The sequence below is a fragment of the Candida tropicalis genome (genome assembly GCF_000006335.3).
Source record: "Candida tropicalis MYA-3404 genomic scaffold supercont3.1, whole genome shotgun sequence".
Taxonomy (NCBI): domain Eukaryota; kingdom Fungi; phylum Ascomycota; class Pichiomycetes; order Serinales; family Debaryomycetaceae; genus Candida; species Candida tropicalis.
The window spans coordinates 97,673-120,489 of NW_003020038.1; the positions used below are offsets into that span (position 1 = coordinate 97,673).

Here is a 22,817-nt window from a genome sequence, read left to right on the forward strand (position 1 = left end):
GTGGAATTCTTTTTTTTTTTTTTCATTGTATTAGTGAGTGTGCATAATAGTGTATGTGTGTGAGGATAGCCACAAAATCGGAACCACAAATGCACTGTTTGCAGTTCATAGTGAAAAATATCGAGTTGTGAATTTTACCTTATTGGGCAAAAACTGCAATTTGTTGCCAATAGTTTATTATTTCATTTTGCAGTTTACGAAAGGTTTCTACACGAGTTTAAAACCACAAAAAACTTTTTATTTGATGGTAGCTTAATAAAGGGGGAGGCACAATAAGGAATAGATTTAGGAGTAGGAATATTGTACCGCCGAACAATCTAGACCCATTTTAGATAGCCTATTCATGAAGAATTATTTTCTCTTTTAATTAATGAAGTGCATTAAAGGGAAACGGAAAATAGGAAATCAGGAAAGGGGGAAGAATTTTTTTTTTTCCAAACAGTAAGTCGATTTGTTGTGAAACACAAAATAATAATAAAATGAAATAACAGTTGGTGCACTACCACCACCACCTTAATGAAAAAAAGACTAACGATTTTCTTCTTCTGGTAATAAAGCAAAAGAATATAAATATACTTTGATTTTCTCTTAAGAAATTTTTTATTCTTCTTTTCTGTTTTAATACTTTTATCCTAATTAGTTCATCAAATATCACAAAGAACAAAAGTTCGGCCACAACTAAACTATCCCCATTCCATTCCTTTCATTCTTTTAAAACTTAACGGTTTAACCACTTACACTCCTTTTTTTATTTTATCTAACCCAGTTCATTCTTTTCTTTTATTAACTCAAAAGTAAGATACCCTCCCAGTCCATTCATTAACTATTAAATTATTATATTACTTTTAGTACACTCATTATGAAATTCTCATCCGTTTTATTATCTGCTGTTTTAGCAAACTTGGTTGCCTCTGCTCCAATTAAAACCGTCGTTGTTACCGCTTTCACCACCGTTTTGGTCGACTCTAAAGGTAACACTCAATATGAAGCTGCTGAACAAACTGCCGCAACTTCTACTGCTGCTGCTGCTATTGAAGAAACCACTGTTGCTGAAGCTACCCCAGTTGCTAAAGCTGCTGAAACTACTTCTTCTAGTGGTAACCTTTTAGATTCTTTTAAGTCATGGTTAAACCCTGCTGAAACCACCACCACCTCTTCCTCTTCTTCAGTTGCTACTGTTGCTCCAACTACCTCAGAAATTGCTGAAACCACCACCGCTGCCACTACTACTGCCGCTGCTGAAACTTCCACTACTTCTTCTTCTGAAGCTACCGGTTCTGTTCAATCTGGTGAAGGTACTTATTATTCTACTGGTTTAGGTTCTTGTGGTGTCACTAGTAAAGATACTGACTACATTATTGCTGTTTCTCATGAAATGTATGACAAATACACTGTTGGTGGTAACCCAAACAACAATTCCTTATGTGGTAAGAAAATTAGAGCTTTCTACAATGGCAATTCCGTTGATGTTACAGTTGTTGATAGATGTGAAGGTTGTGCTTACAATGACTTAGATTTCTCTCCATCAGCTTTTGATCAATTGGCCTCTCAATCTTTAGGTAGAATTGATATTACTTGGCAATGGCTCGATTAGGGGATTAATTTAAATTTTTAGTTCAAGGTTTTCATTAGGTTTGGTTATTATAGAAACAAAAAAAAATATAGGTATATTTTAAATATAAAATTTTTTTGAAAAAAAAAGAAAGAAAAATATTATCAGTTTTAGTTTGGGACTTCTTTAATATTGTAATGAAATTGTTGCAAAATTGTAACGATATACACTACCAATCACGTGACCACTTTGGATTTGGAGTGAAATAACAAATTCAAATTAGTACTGATTTTATAACATTGGGCTGTTATTACATACTCTAATATAACCATCTAGTCATTTTACAAGATTCACCTAATCGTGTTATTACTTTACTTTTTAATTTTTTTTTTTGTAGAAGTAAAACAATCCATAATTGACCTCATCTAGACAGATAAAAAAAAATATCGATGGAAGAAAGAAAAAAAAAAATTACCGCAATAAAAAAAAAGGGAAGAAAAACATAAAATAGTACATAATCACTTTAAATTGTTAAACATCAACTATATAACATGGGGGTTCCAGCTTTATTTAGATGGTTATCTAGGAAATATCCCAAAATTATTTCCCCAGTTATTGAAGAAGAAGACCATGAGATTGGAGGAGCAAGATATGAAGATCCGAATCCAAATGGAGAAATTGATAATTTATATTTGGATATGAATGGTATTGTTCATCCATGTTCCCATCCTGAACATAAAAAAGCCCCTGAAACTGAAGATGAAATGTTTTTAGATATTTTCAAGTATACTGATCGTGTATTGATGATGGCTAGACCAAGAAAAGTTTTAATGATTGCAGTTGATGGGGTTGCACCAAGAGCTAAAATGAATCAACAACGTGCAAGAAGATTTAGAGCTGCTCAAGATGCTAAATTGAAAAGTCACCAATTAGAAATCGAAGTTAAAGAAAGAGAAATGAGAGGTGAAGTTATTGATGATGCGATTAAAGGGAAAAAGCAATGGGATTCAAATGCAATTACTCCTGGTACTCCATTTATGGACAGATTAGCAGAAGCATTGAGATATTGGGTAGCATATAAATTAGCCAATGATCCTGGTTGGGCTAATTTACAAGTAATTATTAGTGATGCTACTGTTCCAGGGGAAGGTGAACATAAGTTGATGAATTTTATTCGTTCTCAAAGATCAGATCCTCAATATGATCCAAATACTAAACATTGTATATATGGTTTGGATGCCGATTTGATTTTCTTGGGATTGGCTACTCATGAACCTCATTTTAGAGTATTAAGAGAAGATGTTTTTGCTAAACAAGAAAAGAAATTCACCATTCGTGATCAAATTGCCGAAGCTACTTCAGATGCTGTTAAAACTAAAACAGAAGACAGAAAGCCATTCTTGTGGTTACATGTTAGTGTTTTAAGAGAGTACCTTCAAGTGGAATTATATGCACCAAGAATGCCATTTCCATTCCAATTAGAAAGGGCTATTGATGATTGGGTTTTCCTTTGTTTCTTTGCTGGTAATGATTTTTTGCCTCACTTACCAAGTTTGGATGTTAGAGATAATGGTATTGATACATTAGTTCAATGTTGGAAGAGAAGTTTAGGTAGACTTAAGGACTATGTCACTTGTGATGGTAAACTTAATCTTGAAAGTGTTGAAGTATTAATGAGTAATTTGGCCACTAAAGAAGATGAAATTTTCCAAAGAAGACGTGCTCAAGAACAAAGAAGAGAAGATGCCATTAAAAGAAGAAAAAAAGCTATTGATCAAGAAAAAGCACTCAAGGATATCTATTTACCTACTGTTTCTAAAGGTAAAGATAAGGCTCCGTTAACTGCTGATACAAATATGCCATTGATGGATACAAAGGGAAATATTGTTGAAGGGTATGCCAATTTGACAAATAGCGATATCGTACAAAATCAAGCTATAATAACTAAAGCAAACATGGCCAATAGTGAAGCTGCTGCACAATTGAAGAAATTGATTGATTCCAAAAAGACTCAAGTAAGCACAGTTCAAGACCAAATTGATTCTGAACAAATGACACCTTCTGATTCATCATCTATGCCAACATCAGAATCAGAAATAGAAACACCAACTACAGTTGATGAAGATTCCAAGAAGAGAAAACATAAGGATGTTGATGAAGAGATTGGAACACCAGATGATATTAAACTATATGAACCAGGTTATCACAAGCGTTATTATGAAATAAAATTCCATTGTAAATCAGATGAAGAGATTGAGAAAATGAGAAGAGAAGTAGTAGCACATTATGTTGAAGGTATTGCATGGGTAGCTTTGTATTATTATCAAGGATGTCCATCATGGAAATGGTATTTCCCATATCATTATGCACCTTTTGCTGCTGATTTCACAAACTTGCAAGAATTATTTCCTAATGGTATTAAATTTGAATTGGGTCAACCATTTAGACCATTTGAACAATTGATGTCCGTTTTACCAGCTGCCTCAGGGCATGCTTTACCAAAAGTTTTCCGTGAATTGATGTCTAATCCAGATAGTGAGATTATTGATTTCTATCCAGAAGAGTTTGAGATTGATATGAATGGGGCCAAAATGAGTTGGCAAGGTATTCCATTATTACCATTTATTGATGAAAAAAGATTATTGGATGCTGTTCAAAAACAATATGAATTATTAACACCGGAAGAGAAGGATAGAAACACTAATAAAAAAGCAGAATTATTCATTTCCCCAGCCAATAAAAATTATCCAAAATTTATGGAATCATTATATAAAGATGAAAAAGACAAGGTTGATTTCAGATATGGTAAAAGTGGCTTAGCGGGAACCGTTGTTAAATTAGATGCATTTAAACCAGAAGGAATTTTTAAATTTCCATTAAACGAAGGACATATGCCGAATGTTGATAATAAAGAATATTTCCAAGCTACCTATGAATTCCCAAAAAAGAAAGCAGGAAAATCAATGATTTTGAATGGTCATATACCAGCTATACCTGCATTATCAACCGCGGATAAAAATGATCTTATTTATCAATTGGATAGATTTAATAATAATCGTAGAAATGGGCCAAATGGAGGTAATAGATTTAATTCAGTTCAAGACAATGCAGGATATGTGAATAAAGGACCAGCAGGTAAAGAAATATTTAAAACTTATTCTATGAGAAGAGGAGGATATAGGTCATATTTACAATATTTGGCAAATGGGAAACATCCAGATAGTCAACTGCAACAACATCCACTACAACAACAACAAAGACATCAACAATACCAAGGTCCAAATGTTCAACGATACAACAACAATAATGGTTATCAAGGAGGGTATAATAATAATTATAACAATAATTATAATAATAGAGGATATAATGCTGGATATACTAATACTAGTCGATTCCAAGGTGTTAGTAATAATAACCATTACAATAGCAATTATAATAATAGTGGATATCAAGGAGCTAAAAGAACTGGTTTCCTTCCACCAAAGCCTCCAAGTTAATCAATGTATTTAACGTCTATAGATTTAATTCTAATGTATGATATACAACTTCCAAGAATATTGAGTGTTATCTTTTACATTTATTTTAATCTCTTGATCATCGTCTGTCTCAGGTAGTGCCACAATTCGTCCATCAACACAAAACCTACGTTGAATTAAAGGTTTTGAATTCTTGACTTTTAAAATTATCTTATCATCAGGACCAATTTTCTTATATATAACATCAGGATTATTAATATGTTTCCCATTATCGTAGACTTGTTTCATTATATTCATTATATGATCTTTATCATCATCTTTAGAATTGAATGCAACAAGATATAATTCGTCTTTTGAAATATCTCCATTAGGTGAAATTTCAAAAGTAGGTTCAAATCTCAGTGACGAAACCAACAACCAATACGCAAATGGTCCTTTGATACATTGTTCATCATGATCATTATTGATGTACATATCACCTTCGTATTTCTGAATTCGATTTAAATTTTGAGTTGCGGCAATTTGAAATCTTTGTAATCCGTGTGTACGTAATTCTGGGGTATCACTATCAGCTACTAACGAGGCATGAAATGCCCATGATAAAACAATCAAAAATTTCACATCAGTTGAGTTTTCAAGTTCTTCAATTTCATTTTGATTTAAATAGTAGGAATGTTTAGGAAATTCTGCTTGGTAAAGATACAAAGGCAATGGAGTACTTTGAAATAATCTAACTATAGAATCTATAGCATTTGTTATATTTAATGAAAGTGATAAACTATTACCAGTGCCTCCTGGTATAGCGAAAATTGAAATTTTACCAGGAATTTTGGTATCTTTTAATCCATTTATAAATTCATTTATCGAAGAATCTCCACTGATGAAAATTATAGTTATCGATTCGTTTGAGTCATTCAGTAAACTCGATGCATAATCTCTTATAGTCGTGGATGATTCAGTTTTTATAATATCATGAGTAATTGATAATGCCTCAAATAATGGAAAAAGGATCTTATCATATATATCTTTCTCTTTGTTTCTTCCTATTCCTGAATGAATAGAATCAATTACAATTACTTTGTCGGTAAGATATGAAGGAAGACTTGAAATTGTTGTTCCCTCTGGAGATCCTTGTAACAATTGAGATGTGAAATAGTATTGGTCCTCTTTTTCTCCAAATTCAAATCGTAATTGTTCGGGCAAATATGATATACTTTGATGGGACATGATGGATGAATTGAACTTAGTGATAAACAGTTGTGTCAGATCTGAGATCCATTGATTCTTGATTAGAAATCAAGATTTTTTTTTTTTTGTCTTGTATTCATATTCGCGATTTAGCCACACTTCTCGGTTGGAAACACCATTGAAGATCACAACTTACAACAAATAGACAAGAGTGAATTTAGTTGGGCTTGCATGTTTTGGTGTTATATCATGAGTGATTATGTTAAGGATTGATTGCTTCAAACTTTGAAATCAACATAAGCATGTTTTTTATTTTCATTGATATCATATTCAACGATATTTTTCACATGATCAGGAAGTCCTTGAATATAGGATATGGCAAATCTAGATCATCACTAATATTCACATATCCTATAATAAGGAGTAATATTGACTGTTGGTTCTAAACTTTATAAAATATTGCTGACACAGTTCACGTGAGATACCCCTGAAAGAAACCAGTTCAATTTTGTGTCAACATTCAGAATTGTTGCAATTAAATACCCATAAAAGGAGATGTCGAAATGAAGAAAAAAAGGACAATTTTGACACGTCTCTTTTCTTTTACTATCTAGCAATTTTTGAATAAAGTTATTGTTCATAATGAGTGATTATACTGACGTTGTTGTTGTATTTAAGAGAAAAGGTGGTATGTCATTGTGGAAGCAGATGTATGAAGTTGATGACGAATTTGGAGTGGAATTTAAAATCATTGATTATGAATCTGCTGATGAAATCTGGGAATTTTTAGACAATAATAAACTTTACTTTTACATTATTCAAACAAAATCCAATGAACTTAGATTACAATGTACCGAGTTTAATAGAGATTTCCATAGATTGGTCGATAATGATGATGGTGAAGAAGAAATGTTCTCCATCTGTGCATCTATGGGCAATGGTCCGGATGATAGAATTGAAGAGCATATGGAGGAATCTGATCATGAGGAATGTGAAATTGAATAGTTTTATACTGTTATTTGTATAGAAGACCTGGGCAATGAAAATTAACCAAACCTTTCTTTCTTTGATGACATTATGGATAATTGTTCATTCTAGCTAGCTCAATACATGTGTTGGACATGTCTATGACAACCAACTCTTTTCTCCTACTAAACACTTCCAGGACCTGTCATTCACGTACTTCAATTAAAGTTGTTCAATAATCCGTCTGTCATTTCTTATGGTTATAGTACAAATTTCTAACAAAAAATATGAAAGTATAAAAAAAATCGTGCATATGTGCACAATTTATGCGGATCAAGTCGACTTAGCCGTCCGCCAATAAACTTCTGTAATTGCTCGTTTATTGTTGAATGACACAAACTTGCATTGTCACTTTTTCTGTATGACGTTTATTCAGCCACGATTTCAAGTTCTAGACAATCCTCTTCAGACTTGGAAAATAGACCATCATCAAATAAAATTAAAACAACAAAGGGAACTCTAATGCATTGATTTAATTTAGTTTGCTGGATGGATAGTTACTTGGTCATTCATTAATATATATTCATTGAATACCTTGACAGTAGGCGATGTTATCCCTTAAATATGGTAATTATGATTTCCGTTTCAATTGTGCACGTTCATATCAGAATTCAAAACGTATATTGTCATATGGTTGATTTATAGATTATATTGATAAGTTCAATAAATATTTTGTAATTTCCACAACGATTTAAGCCACTGAAGATTCTTTGAAGATGGGCCCTGGCGTCCAAATTCTTGGCTTGTGTTCCTGCCACTTCCTCATCGATAAAAAATTAAATTTTCTTGGATTTGCGCCCAATTCATTTTGATAGCGGTGATTTTTCAACACTTTGATTGTTTTCACTGGCTGATTTTAAAGAGTCATGCTGGATCAATCTCATATAGAGGCTCTCCTTTATATGATAACAATAGAGGTGGGGGGCATAGACAATTATGAGCAACAATTGTTTAATACATCATCATAAATAATTTTCTGGTTGTTCCTGTTTTTGTATTACAAGCCTCAAAATTGAATTTTATCATGCATTCTTCAAACTCAATAATTCACGAATTTACGAATAATAGCTTATGTAAGCAAACAAAAATTTTTATCAACAACCAAACAATCAAACTATAAATAAACATCAATTCCCCCATTAGTTTCATTAAAGTTAGAGTTGTTTGTTATATTCATCTATATCAACACCAATAATCAATAATTTATAAAAACAATCAAACTATGCAATTCATTCAAATTCTTTTATATTTAACTTTATCTTTACATGTCATATCCCAACCACTTCTTCTATCTGATTCATTAGCAAAAAGAAGAAGTAGTGGTCATTCCAGTCTGGGTAGTCACTCTAGTCATTCTAGTCTGGGCAGTCGAGGTAGCTCAAGTGGGTCAAAAGGTGGTTCAAGTGGGTCTTCAAGTGGGTCTTCAAGTGGGTCTTCAAGTGGAACTAAAGGTGGTTCTGGCAGTTCTAGTGGCTCCACTGGATCTAGTGGTACAAGAGGTGGCAGTAGCAGTTCCAGCAGCAGACGAAACTGGGGTAACAATCAATACCATTGCAGTGGATCCAGATGTGGGTATGGTAATTATTATGCACCTAGTGCTGCTGCAGCAGCAGCTGGATACGGTACAGCAAGATACCATGCTGGTCATTCTTCAGGAAACAGAACTTCCAATTCAACCAGCAGTAGTGCCACATCTTCATCACCTGCTGGTATGTTACAAGTCCCAACGGTCTACTGGATTGGTTTGGGTGCTATCGGTGCTATCATTTTATAATCTCCTACGGGTACATTCAATCTAGTAACTTATATGTAAAACTAAAAATATTATAATAAAAATGCAAATACAACGTAAATAAAAAAAAATCGTACTTATCGATATACTCTGTTTATTTCGTCTAGAAAACCCAATGCAAAATAGACTTCCACTTGCTTTGTTTAACACTCGCTGCTTCCATTTGAGCATAGTATTCGTACTCGTGTCTTTCGATGTCTTCCAACCCAGTAATCAAATCGGCTTCACTTGGTCTGATGAACTTGGTTCTTTTGACAACTTTCCACGCAATAAACACAGCAATAGAAACAAACAACATGATGTAACTGTACAAGAACGTATCCACAGACCACTTACCTGGCATAAACACATTGTATCCCAAGATTCCAACGATACACCAGTACATGAAACAAACAAAGTAAGCCGAGTATGGTTGAAACCATGATCTGTAAGTGAAAGCCTTGCGGTCAATTCCTTGAGCTTCACAAGCATGGTAGAACCCGATGTAGGTCATGGACATAAAAGCGTAGTTCAAGATCTGGGACCCGGTACACAAGTTCACCATGTAGTTCAACACTTTACTTCCAGACTTACCCAACTGCATCAACGACAAAAAGGAGAAGCAAACAGACACACCAACACAGAAGATTGGAACACCGTGACGGGTACATTTCTTGAAAATGGAAGGAACAAACCCTTTCTTGGCCAAATTGTACAAACAACGTGACGAGGTATATGTGTACAGACAACCAGCGGAAAATGCCGAGGTTAAAATAACAGCGTTGACAATGTGTGGTAGCGCGCTAATACCCAAATTTTGCATAGCAACAACGTATGGCGAGGATGCAGCGTTTGATGAGTCGGAAGTTAAGGCGACGTATTTTGGATCGTTGTAGGCAATAAGAATTGAAACAGACAAGGCACCTCCGACGTAGAAAAGAACCAAACGGTACAACACGGTTCTGAAGGCAATAGGCAAGTTGTGACGAGGGTTGACACATTCACCGGCGGTCATACCCAAGTACTCAGCACCCACACACGTGAATGAGGAACTCCAACGGAAGGCACCCAAGAACGCCTGGAATCTTCCCAAGGACCCGGTGGTGTACAATGTGGCAATCGGGCCGCCGGCCACGTGCCAGTTACGGAACCCAAAGGCATCGTGTTTAGGGTTACCACCACACATGGTGACCAAGGTGAAAAACAACAAACCAATACAAAGAAGCAACTTGCCAATCAGGAACCAGAACTCACATTCACCAAATACTCTCACGGCATACAAGTTAATAGCAGCATAGATGGCGATCTGGATACAGAAGGTGATAGCAGGTGAGTAGTCGTCTCTCCAAAAATGGATGATCCCATTGACAGCAGTGATTTCAAATGGGATATACAAACTTTGCATGACCCAGAAGTTAACCGAAGCAGCGGCTTCAAAGGCGGGATCAATGACACGGCCGGCCATGTTCAAGAACGGGGAGTCGACTGGAAGGTAAGAGACCATTTCACCGGTGGCTGAGGTAAGAAGCAAGATAAGGAAAGTTGAAAGACAATAAGCTAGTAGAAGTCCCAAAGGACCACCAACGGTCAAACCTGTGGTACCAATGGTAACAAATAACCCTGTCCCAATGGAACCACCTATAGCGATAAGTTGAAGATGACGATTATGGAGTTTTCTTTGGGTATGTCCAACTTCGGTGGATAAAGTTGAAGACTTTACAGAGGTTAGTTCACTGTTGTTTTCAAATAAACCCTCTTCCGTAATTGGTTTGATTTCAATATCTGCATCGTTTTTCTTTTCACTGAATATCATGATGTGTATATGGTATGCCCCCTAGAATTTAACAAAGAAATCGGCCACAGAGATATACGGTTCTATATATATATGTATTGTCACAAATTTGTTGGCCATAATTGGGGCATTTCATAAAGTCTATTTGGAGGGTCTGGAAATAATGTCCCAATTTGTGAAGGGATTTTTTCTGCGTTATATTTTTCTAATAGATAAGATTTGTTTTGTGTAACGATACAAGTCGATAAGCTATTCTGTGACGGTATCTGAATTTTTCTTTAGCTGTTGCATACATATTCTGTAGTCTATCTGACAGATTTAATTACACAGCCGATGATTTGTCTCTTGTCTTCTCTTTTATGACATTGTTATGGTATTGTCAGTTCAATAAGTAGTAAAAAATGATTGTTTCGCTTTTTTCTTTGCAATCACAACAATACACATGGCAAAAAAATATAATTGCTATTTCAACTATTACTCTTTGGATTTGATATCTATTTTAGGCTAATTAATGATTGACAAAAAGAGTCAAAGTGTCTTCAAAGTTGACTCTTTCTGTTGGGCTTATCATTGCCGTCGCTCCGTATTTGTCTCAATTACAATCTTAAATTTTTGTGCGCGGCAATTGATACCATAACAGCTCCTTCAACTTTATACATAGTATCGAGTTAGATAAGAAAAGTCTTGAAAAGATTAATGAAGAAGGAATATTTCAAGAGGAAGTGATGCTTACTAATTTAAAAATTAGGTCTTGGCTAAATGAAGTAATAATTTTGTTCTGAACTCGTTGAGTACCCTTCTTGGGTCAATATACACGAAACTTGACTGGCTCATCGTTTTAAGTATTCAAGCAAGAAATAAACAGATTATTGCTACCCAACATGGTAATATAAATGGTGTCAACCTCTTTGTCTTTCCAAGTTGTAGATCTAATTCGCCGGTTCTTCGTGTCGTCGGGCACAATAACCACACCAGGCGAAAAAAAAAAAAAACTGAAGAAAAGAAAAGAACTTACACTTTAATGCATGTTAAATAATTCTACAGTTCAGTATCTACAGTCTCAATAATATAAGCTTTCTTTACACAGCTGCAACGTATCGTCATTTCTTATATAAAAATCATGTTGGTGTCGAGATTATTCTTAATACTAGCATTTTGTTTTAGTGTATTTGCCAAATTATCGGAAGTTTCCAATAAATCCTTCATAACAAGACTTGTCAAACGAAAGGGTAGAACTGGTTCCAGTGGTAGTTCAATAAGCAGTGGCAGTAGTGGATCCACTTTGGTTAGCAGTGGTCAAAAAACAAACTGGGGCAACAACCAATATCATTGTAGTGGGTCTACTTGCGGATATGGTAATTATTATGCACCTACTGCTGCTGCCGCTGCAGCTGGATATGGTACTGCTAGATATCATGGAAATTCAACAACGACGAGAACTTCCGCAGCAAACAATTTATTTTTCCATAGAGGTTATTTAATTGGTATAGGTCTAACTGGATATCTTCTAATATAATTAGTACATAATATACATTTATAGATTATTTGCAGCTAACGGTTAATAGTCTCTTACCCCTCTAAGCCATCGATTACACACAGATTTGGCGCACACACTTAAAAAAAAAAAAAATGGACTGCATATAACTGATATCCATCTCATCGGTCTTGAAAATTTATTTACACCAAAAGAGAAATCTGGAAAAAAAAAATAAAACTTATCTTACACAGGAAAGACTACTATAACGACAAGGAACTACTTACTGACCATGGATAATCATATTACAGTCAGTTTAGATCAAGTTGAAGATCTATATTCAACCTATAGATCTCATTATCCTTTGAAAAAGTCATTACCACGTGAATTATTTAAATTTAACAAAAATTCAACAATTGATGAAAATATTAATCAATTGGCATTGAAAGCTATAGATCATACCTTACCTATATATTATTGTTATAAACCTATATTTTTAGAAATATTAGCACGTTGGATTACTCATACAGATGAATTTGAACAAGAATATAAGAAATCACATCCTAAAATGGGCAACAACATTCCCGGATCAATTATTTTACTTGCATTGTCTAAATTATTACAGATTTCTCATGAATATTTAAACTTATTTGAGCTATTCTTATCCAAATATGAGTTTTGGTCTAAAATTGATACTGCCTGTACCTCAGAATTAGAGACTATCTTACTTGCATTTTACAGATTATTAAAATTTGATACCCATAGATTTAAACCATTTGTTCAGCCAAAGAATTTATATCAAATAATCAAGAAGGTTGAAAGTAAATTCGGTGTTAGCAAGTTTTTATCCATTCAAGTCATTTCTTTATATTTACAGTCTTCAGAAATATCCAAAAATAAAATGATTAAAGCACATCTCAATGACACCACATTATTGGCCAAATTTGAAGATGATGAGATTGACTACTCGTTTATTACTTTGATTGAGGCTAAGAGGATTTCTAATTTCTTGAGTTTACCAAAAAATGAGTTCTCTTTGGACGTATCAAAGAACTGTATTACAATTACCCCTGAGATGTTATCTCCAATTGTGACTTCAGTTTGTGGTATTTTAGTTCCTCATTTATTGATATCATCCTCCTCATCAAATTCCAGTGGTGAGCAACAGTTGGAAGAAACTAAATTTGTTCCAACAAATAGTGCAGTCGAAGTTTTGAGAAAATTGGCATCTAATATTCAGTTCAATAAACCGGTCATGCTATATGGGAAAGCAGGTGCTGGTAAAACATTCTTAATTAACCAATTAGCCAATTACATGTCATATACGGATTCTATTGTTAAAATTCATCTTGGAGAACAAACAGATGCTAAACTTTTACTAGGCACCTATGCGTCTGGTGAAAAGCCCGGTACATTTGAATGGAGAACCGGTGTATTGACTTCAGCTGTCCAAGAAGGTAAGTGGGTATTGATTGAAGATATTGATAAAGCTCCAACTGAAGTTTTATCGGTATTGTTAACTTTATTGGAGAAAAGAGAATTAAGTATACCATCTAGAGGGGAAGTCATCAAGGCCAAGAATGGTTTTCAATTGTTTTCCACGATCAGAACTTCAAACGATTCCAAGAAGGATGCAATTCCAGATTTGATTGGTATAAGATTATGGGAATTAATCAAAGTCGAAGTTCCAAATGAACTTGACTTGAAAAATATTCTTGTAACTAAGTTTCCTTTGCTAGTCAACTTAATTGGTTCATTTATAAAATGTTACAATGAAATCCTCAGAATATACTCCCTTTCCTCGTTTGTTTCATTGAATAAAGGATCGCATCCCAGGGTTATTTCATTTAGGGACTTGATGAAATTTTGTGGAAGATGTAATAACATGCTTTCTTTGGAAGGTATATCAGAACCAGATCAACTTGTAGAATCAAGTGTCTTTGATAATATTTTTGCAGAAGCAGTGGATTGTTTTGGTAGTGCCATCACCGAACCACAAGCATTAACTCCATTAATAAATGCGATTGGTGAAGCTTTAGAGATTCCGACATCTCGGATCAATTTATTCTTGTCAAAACATGTACCATTGTTTATCAATGATGAAGAGAAATTGAAAATTGGAAGAGCCACACTTAAAAAGAGCAATACAGATAAAACATTATACAACAAGCGTCAAGGAAGTAACAATTCCTCTTTTGCCAGAACCAATCATTCCCTCCGTTTAATGGAACAAATTGGTGTTGCTATTGAGATGGTGGAGCCTGTGTTATTAGTTGGTGAAACTGGTACTGGTAAAACTACAGTCGTTCAACAAGTTGCCAAATTGATGAACAAAAAGTTGACAGTTATTAATGTGTCACAACAAACTGAAACTGGTGATTTATTGGGTGGTTATAAACCTGTAAACACAAAAACAGTAGCTGTTCCAATTCAAGAAATGTTTGAAAACTTGTTCATTGGTACCTTCTCAGAAAAGAAGAACGCTAAATTCTCAAAAATATTAACCAAGTGTTTTAACAAGAACCAATGGAAGAACGTTATTAAGCTTTGGTCCGAAGCATTGAAAATGGCCAAAGACTTGTTGTCTGAACCAGAATCTGAAGGTGAAGATGGCGGTGCTCCAAGGAAAAAGAGAAAGTTAAAGTCATTTGAGAAATCAGTTTTGTTAGAAAAATGGATCGAATTTGAAAACAAGGTGAAAGATTTTGAAATTCAAGCAACCACTTTGGATAATTCATTTGTGTTTAACTTTGTTGAAGGTTCCTTGGTTAAAGCTGTTAGAAATGGGGAATGGTTATTGTTGGATGAATTGAATTTGGCAACATCAGATACTTTGGAAAGTATTGCTGATTTACTTGCAGACACAGTCAATCAAAGATCTATATTGTTGTCTGAAAGAGGTGATGTTGAATCTATTAAAGCCCATCCTGAATTCAGAATTTTTGGTTGTATGAACCCTTCAACCGATGTTGGTAAACGAGACTTGCCATTGAGTATTCGTTCAAGATTCACTGAAATTTACGTTCATTCACCAGATAGAGATATTCAAGATTTATTGGCCATTATCGACAAATATATCGGAAGATTTGCTGTTGGTGATGAATGGGTAGGAAATGACATTGCTGAATTGTATTTAAAAGCCAAAGAATTATCCGAGACAAACAAGATTGTTGATGGTGCCAATCAGAAACCTCACTTTAGTATTCGTACTTTGACAAGAACGTTGATTTATGTTTGTGATATTGTTTCAATCTATGGTTTGAGAAGATCCTTATTCGAAGGATTTTCCATGGCTTTCTTAACGTTATTGGATGCTAAATCAGAAGAAGTTTTGAAACCAGAAATCGTAAAGTACACCATTGGTCGTCTTAAGAATTCAAAATCTGTTATGAGCCAAATTCCGCCAGCTCCAACTTCCAATTCAGATGATTATGTTCAATTTAAACATTATTGGATGAAGCATGGTCCTCATGAAATTGTTCCTCAACCTCATTATATCATTACTCCATTTGTTGAAAAGAATATGCTTAATTTAGTAAGAGCAACTGCTGGTAGAAGATTTCCTGTTTTAATTCAAGGTCCAACTTCAGCAGGTAAAACTTCTATGATTAACTATTTGGCAAACATCACTGGTCATAAGTTTGTTCGTATTAACAATCATGAACATACTGATTTACAAGAATACTTGGGTACTTATGTTTCTGACTCTACTGGTAAATTAGTATTCAAGGAAGGTGTTTTAGTTGAAGCTTTAAGAAAAGGGCACTGGATTGTTTTGGATGAATTGAATCTTGCACCAACTGATGTCTTGGAAGCTTTGAATCGTTTGTTAGATGATAACAGAGAATTGTTTATCCCTGAAACTCAAGAAGTCGTACATCCTCATCCTGATTTCATGTTATTTGCAACCCAGAATCCTCCTGGATTGTATGGTGGTAGAAAAGTTTTATCAAGAGCATTCAGAAACAGATTTTTGGAATTGCATTTTGATGACATTCCTCAAGATGAATTGGAAATTATTTTGAAAGAAAGATGTCAAATTGCTCCTTCTTATGGTAAGAAGATTGTTGAAGTGTATCGTCAATTATCCATTCAACGTCAATCGACCAGATTATTTGAAGAAAAGAACTCCTTTGCCACATTGAGAGACTTGTTCAGATGGGCTATGAGAGATGCCGTAGGTTATGAAGAATTGGCAGCCAATGGTTACATGCTTCTTGCAGAAAGAGTTAGAAAGGAGGATGAAAAAGAAGTCGTCAAAAAAACCATTGAGAAAGTCATGAAAGTCAAATTAGATATGGATGCATATTACAGAAGCTTGGAAATTGAGGGAATTTTCAATAGTGATTCCACGATTGTCTGGACCAAAGCCATGCGTAGATTGGCTGTTTTGGTCTTTACTTCCATTAAATATAAAGAGCCTCTCTTATTGGTTGGTGAAACAGGTTGTGGTAAAACTACCGTATGTCAAATTATTGCAAAATTCTTAGGCAAAGAACTAGTTACCGTTAATGCTCACCAAAATACCGAAACTGGTGATTTATTAGGTGCTCAAAGACCAGTGCGTAATAAGTTTGAAACGCAAAGCAGGTTGTTCAATCATTTGATTGAAATTTTTACTGCATTGGAAATTAAAGTTGGGGATGATCTTACTTTGGAACATTTGTTGACTAATTACAAAGCTTTGACCATTCCAGATGAGTTGAAAGATCTTGCCAATAAAATTGAAGAAGAAAAGAAAAATTTGACTTTACTTTTTGAATGGAGTGATGGTCCTTTGGTCAGAGCTATGAAACTGGGTGATTTCTTCTTGTTGGATGAAATTTCTTTAGCTGATGACTCGGTCTTGGAAAGATTGAACTCCGTTTTAGAACCAGAACGAAGTTTATTATTGGCAGAAAAGGGTACTGAGGACGCATTCATTACCGCTGAAGAAACTTTTGAATTTTTGGCAACTATGAATCCTGGTGGTGATTATGGTAAAAAGGAACTTTCTCCAGCATTGAGAAATAGATTTACTGAAATCTGGGTTCCTTCAATGGAAGATTTCAATGATGTTCATCAAATTGTTGAATCGAGAATTACTCACAAAGAATTGACTTCATCTATTGTCAAATTCTCTGAATGGTATGCCAAACAATTTGGTGGTGGTCATACTAACAATGGTGTTATATCTTTGCGTGATATTCTTGCATGGGTTGAATTTATTAATTCTTGTGACAAGACTGTAACTAGTCCTTTGGCTGCTTTGTATCATGGTGCTTCTATGGTTTTCATTGATGCTTTAGGTACTAATAACACCGCATACTTGGCCGAGAATGAGTCCAGATTACAGACCATTAAAAAAGAATGTGTGAATAAGCTTTCGTCTTTTGTTGACCATGATTTGTTAGAATTCTCAAACAGCAAATTCCAAGTCACTGTTAATTCGAGTAAACTCACCGCTGGATTGTTTTCAATTCCGGTTATTGAAGGATCTGAACACAACAAGTCCTTTAATTTAGATGCTCCAACTACAGCTGCTAATGCAATGAGAGTTATCAGGGCTATGCAAGTCAAGAAGCCAATTCTTTTGGAAGGTAGTCCTGGTGTTGGTAAAACAAGTTTGATTACCGCATTGGCAAGTGCTACTGGTAATCCATTAGTCCGTATCAATTTATCTGAACAAACTGATTTAGTTGATCTTTTTGGTTCTGATGCACCGGCTGAAGGAGGGAAAGCTGGAGAGTTTGTTTGGAGAGATGCTCCGTTTTTGAGGGCCATGCAAAGAGGAGAATGGGTTTTGTTGGATGAAATGAATTTAGCATCTCAATCAGTATTAGAAGGTTTGAATGCATGTTTAGATCATCGTGGAGAAGCATACATTCCAGAATTGGACAAATCATTTAAACGTCATCCTAAATTCACTGTGTTTGCTGCTCAGAATCCTCAATATCAAGGTGGTGGTAGAAAAGGTTTACCTAAATCATTTGTCAATCGTTTCACTGTTGTCTATGTTGATACTTTGAAATCTGATGATTTGAACATGATTTCCCAACATCTCTTCCCAACTGTTGATCCAGAAAAGTGTTCTAAGCTTATTCAATTTATGTCCAAATTGGAAGAAGAAGTTGTCACCAAGAAACTCTGGGGGTCACAGGGAAGTCCATGGGAATTCAACTTGCGTGATTCGTTGAGATGGTTAAGCCTTTACACATCGGGAAATATTTCACAAGATATTCAACTTTCTGATTTTATCCAAATGATTGTCTGTCAAAGATTTAGAAATCCTGAAGATCGTGCCAAAGCTAAAGATTTGTTTGAGTCAATATTTGGTCCTTGTGATGCACGTGACAATTATTTCAACATTTCTGAATCTTTTGTGCAAGCTGGTGGCTCATTGGTAGCAAGAAATGAATTGATACTGTATGTTAATGGAAATAGCAACTTGTTGTCATTACAATGTAATTATGAATTTATGGAAACTGCTTTTAGATGTGTTTCTCATAATATTCCATTGATTCTTACTGGTCCAACTAATTCTGGTAAGACAGATTTGATTAGATACTTGGCCACTTCCTTAGGGGCAAAGCTTGATGAATTTTCAATGAATAGCGATGTTGATTCCATGGATATTTTGGGTGGTTATGAACAGGTTGATCTTTCCAGAGAAACCAATGCTTTGTTAGATGACACTTTCAAACTTATCAATAGACTTGTTGTTACAAATCTCAGATATAAAGAAAGTGATCCTGAAATTCTTTCAAAGGCTTTAGATTTACTTGCATTAATTGAAAATGGTAATCACAAGCAAGAATCTTTCGAAGGTTTCCGCAATGCTCTTGTTGAATTTTCCGCTTACCATTCCATTCCAGAAATTAAGGAACTTGTTGATTCTTCAAATAGATTACTCAAAAAGATTAATGAAGAAAAGAGTGTTAAATTTGAATGGTTTGATGGGTTACTTGTTCAAGCTGTTGAAAAGGGAAATTGGTTGGTACTCGATAATGCCAACTTGTGTAGTCCTTCGGTTTTGGACAGATTGAATTCATTATTGGAAACCAATGGAAGCTTGATTATCAATGAATGTAGTTTAGAAGATGGTCAACCTAGAATTCTTAAACCACATCCAAATTTCAGATTATTCTTGACTATGGATCCAAAATATGGTGAGTTATCAAGAGCTATGAGAAACAGAGGAATTGAACTTTTCATGAATTCTTTAGATAAAAGAATAACTTCCTTTGATTCTGATATTCTTGGAATCAAGAAGATAGACACTTCATTGGATTTGGCTGACAAAGTTGAAGAATCCTTGACCATTGAAGATCAGAGACCTGTTCCAACTTTTACTTTCAATTTTGATAAAGATACTTTGCTCAGATCATTTAGTTTGATTGAAGATGCATTTACCTCCGGGGAATTGTCTTTGAGTGCATTATGGAGTCTTATTCCATTAGCTAATTTTGAAAATCTTATAAAATGGAAAGAATTTGTCTATTCAAGTTCAGAATTTGGAGTTGTTAGCAAAGAATTTTCTAGTGAAATATGTTCAACTTTTGGTTCCGTAAAGGAAATTTCTTTGCCATCATGGTTAGATAAGATGTACTCAGAATCTAGCACCTTAGCCAATGAGATTACTGGTAAGAGAATTCATTATGATCAGTATCAAAGCTTCCATCCATTGGCCAACATCTATATTGTGGTATCCTTTTTGGAGAAACATCCAGAAATTAAGACATCAGAATCAACCATGCTTTTTGAAACCTTGGGAAGTATAATCAAGTTGAATAATACTGTGGCAAAAATTGAACAGATGGCTATGGATAAGAAAGTACACGATTTGTCGTTTATTGAAAAATCGGCTGCATCACAATTAGGTAGAGATATTAAATCACGTCCAAGATTGGAGATTTATTCTTTTGTCAAGCTGTTGGTAACATTTATTAATAACTTGTTTTTCAACAGCACAAAAACTTCTTTGTTATCTGAAGTAGTTTACAAGCCGTTGCACGAATTGTGTTTACTTGTCGCGGGTACCATCGAAACTGCTGAAGGAAAGAATGAGTCCAAATTGAGGGTGTACCAAGAGCTCATTACAAAATGGTCAGAAAAATACTTGGTGTCAAACCAAGAGTTGTTGAAACAATTTGATGCTGCTACATCTACTTTTTACCAGCAATTTGAGTTAACCAGTGGTTTTGCTATGAATGAGATTTGGGAATCCTGTAGAGGTCAATATCCTCAATCCTTTGAATCGTGGGAAATTTTGCAACGTTTGTTTAATTTGATTGAAGGGTTCGATAAATTATCTAAAGTTCAATTCCCTGAATCTGCTGAGGTTGTATCAAATTTTGGAATTCTCATTGGTGAGTTGTACAAATCCATCATTCTGGGAGACTATGACAGAAATGAAATGCAATCGATATTTGCAAAACTTGAACAAGGAATATCTGATTTATCTACTGCTTCTGAATCATTCAACACTGCAAGGGTCAACATGTTTATTGAAGACTTTACAAACATTGCCAATTTTGTTGAATTGTCAGGAAGAAACAAAGAAGATTTGATAAAGTTGTACAATTTTTCCGAAAGATCGATGATGTCGTTAATCAAGGAAACATCTTTCAAACCGTATCCTGGAATATTCGATAGTTTATGGGTTGACAATAAACCTAGAGTTGCACCATTGTTCACCAGTCAATTGACGACCTCCATCTTGAACAAAACTTTGGGCTTCAACAACACTTCAGGTAAATTATTGGACCAAGCTAATTTTGATTTGAAATTAGTTTCCAAATCGATTGTCAAACATTCTTCTGATATTTTGAAGGATCAAAAGAAAGTCTTTGCCGAATTGTTAACCTCTTGGTTGCTGATAATTTTAGAAACAATAGGTCTTGACGGAGCCAATGAACCAGGTTCCATTCTATTTGAGGTTACCATGAAATTTGGACCTGAAAGTCCTTTGATGACTGTTTTTGCTGAATATTTGGTTCCTGCTTTAACCATTGCGAAAGGATCTTCGGATCTCAAATCATTAGGAAGAGCCTGGGTTTTGTTTTCTTGTGGATTGATTCAATTATATGTTCCAAGCTCGCCATACGATCCAGCTATCAAAGAGTATGTGCTCTATAAAGTTTTTGAAGACCAACAAAAATTTGCCAGTGATCTTATTTCTAGTTGGAAGGCATCCAGAAGAGTTCATAATGGTGATACAGAAATTTTCTTGGAGTCCACATTAACGGATTTGGTTCAGTTAGAAGCTCCAAGTAATCCAAAGGTATACCGTGACGGTAAATCCATTGATGGTTTATTTGAAGAATGGAATTCTATTATGGAATCAAATATTGCTACAGAACCTATTGAGAAACTATTGACTTCTGCATTGTCATTGTCAGAAATGAGTGAAAACCAAATTCATATGTTCCAAAATAACACATCTCAGTTTATAATGAGATTGGATAAGAATTATATGTTGTATTCTGATTTGAATGATATCTTGCGTGGTTATATTTATGGTTTAAAATTGGGTTTTGAGATAATAACCCTTGACTCGAAACAAGGTAAATTTTATTATCCCGAAGATTGGTCACTTGATGTCAGCAACTTTTCCAGCTTAAGTTCTATTGAAAAAACTTTCCCATATGCTAAGGAATTTAGTAAATCTGTTAAAATTGATAGTCCTGTTTCTGAATTTATTATGACTTACTTTATGAGACTTGGATTTTCCCATAGATCAGAAACTACCAAAGCAAATGAAATTTTAATGCAGGCACTCCAACAATTGTATTATAGATGGTCACTCCGTCGTATTAAGGAAGAAAAAGAAAATATTCAGCTGGGAAGTTTGTACAAATACAGCGATCCAGATGAAGATATTGAAGGTGATTTCAAAAAATTGTTCCCTGATTTTGAAGAAGTTTTGGATGTTGATACCACCGGTTCAAAGAAAAATAACCAAAGTTTTGAATCCATTTATGAGTCTATTGCAATTGCTTATATTAAAGAATATTTATTTGGTGAAAAGGATAGTTTAACTGATCTTGCTCATGAAGGTAGTGAATTGGTTTCTCAATTGGGAAAATACAGTGATCAATTACAAAAATCAACCAATAATGCATCAAGTTTAACTACTTTGGTTAATGAATTGGCTTCCACTCATACTAAGTTTAACCAATCAACTTCAGAATTCAATTTCTATCAAGATGCAAATCCATCGGAAGTCAAACGGGCTGTATCCATTATGACTGTTGTGTACAACTTGTCCAAGAAGTTGTTAGACCAGTGGCCAGAACATGCAACATTGAAGAATATTGTATTTGCATCTAATGAGTTCCTTTCTTATCCAATTGGATTGCCTTTGGGAAGATATTTGCAGAAATTAGAACAGATATATACATTCATTGCTGAATGGCAAAAGTATGCTTCTAGCCAAGTCTCATTGAAAGATCAATTTGATATATTGACTAACTTGATAAATTCTTGGAGAAAGTTAGAATTGTCTACTTGGAAGTCGTTATTGAAATTTGAAGAATTGTCAATGAAAAGAATATGGA

General features: G+C 34.5%; 8 protein-coding genes across 8 annotated transcripts; 6 read left to right on the forward strand and 2 right to left on the reverse strand. All coding sequences in view use genetic code 12, as the record gives it.

The window, feature by feature from the left end:
• Positions 1-859: 859 nt before the first annotated feature.
• DAG7 (Dag7p) lies at positions 860-1,594 on the forward strand (the record flags this gene model as incomplete). Its single annotated transcript, XM_002545219.1, has 1 exon — positions 860-1,594. The coding sequence occupies one exon, from the start codon at positions 860-862 to the stop codon at positions 1,592-1,594; it is 735 nt and encodes a 244-aa protein (XP_002545265.1).
• A 509-nt stretch (positions 1,595-2,103) lies between these two features.
• RAT1 (ssRNA exonuclease) lies at positions 2,104-5,049 on the forward strand (the record flags this gene model as incomplete). The annotated part of the gene is made up of 1 exon (XM_002545220.1): positions 2,104-5,049. One exon carries the CDS (start codon positions 2,104-2,106, stop codon positions 5,047-5,049), a length of 2,946 nt encoding a protein of 981 aa, XP_002545266.1.
• Positions 5,050-5,079: 30 nt separating this feature from the next.
• On the reverse strand, positions 5,080-6,255 carry CTRG_00048 (uncharacterized protein; the record flags this gene model as incomplete). Its single annotated transcript, XM_002545221.1, has 1 exon — positions 5,080-6,255. The coding sequence occupies one exon, from the start codon at positions 6,253-6,255 to the stop codon at positions 5,080-5,082; it is 1,176 nt and encodes a 391-aa protein (XP_002545267.1).
• A 603-nt stretch (positions 6,256-6,858) lies between these two features.
• CTRG_00049 (uncharacterized protein) lies at positions 6,859-7,221 on the forward strand (the record flags this gene model as incomplete). Its single annotated transcript, XM_002545222.1, has 1 exon — positions 6,859-7,221. One exon carries the CDS (start codon positions 6,859-6,861, stop codon positions 7,219-7,221), a length of 363 nt encoding a protein of 120 aa, XP_002545268.1.
• Positions 7,222-8,464: 1,243 nt separating this feature from the next.
• CTRG_00050 (uncharacterized protein) lies at positions 8,465-9,016 on the forward strand (the record flags this gene model as incomplete). The annotated part of the gene is made up of 1 exon (XM_002545223.1): positions 8,465-9,016. One exon carries the CDS (start codon positions 8,465-8,467, stop codon positions 9,014-9,016), a length of 552 nt encoding a protein of 183 aa, XP_002545269.1.
• A 121-nt stretch (positions 9,017-9,137) lies between these two features.
• CTRG_00051 (uncharacterized protein) lies at positions 9,138-10,826 on the reverse strand (the record flags this gene model as incomplete). Its single annotated transcript, XM_002545224.1, has 1 exon — positions 9,138-10,826. One exon carries the CDS (start codon positions 10,824-10,826, stop codon positions 9,138-9,140), a length of 1,689 nt encoding a protein of 562 aa, XP_002545270.1.
• A 1,099-nt stretch (positions 10,827-11,925) lies between these two features.
• On the forward strand, positions 11,926-12,321 carry CTRG_00052 (uncharacterized protein; the record flags this gene model as incomplete). Its single annotated transcript, XM_002545225.1, has 1 exon — positions 11,926-12,321. The coding sequence occupies one exon, from the start codon at positions 11,926-11,928 to the stop codon at positions 12,319-12,321; it is 396 nt and encodes a 131-aa protein (XP_002545271.1).
• A 250-nt stretch (positions 12,322-12,571) lies between these two features.
• Positions 12,572-22,816, forward strand: MDN1 (AAA family ATPase midasin; the record flags this gene model as incomplete). Its single annotated transcript, XM_002545226.1, has 1 exon — positions 12,572-22,816. A coding segment is annotated over one exon (10,245 nt), but the record flags the coding sequence as incomplete, so codon positions are not given.
• Between the last annotated feature and the right edge of the window lies 1 nt (position 22,817).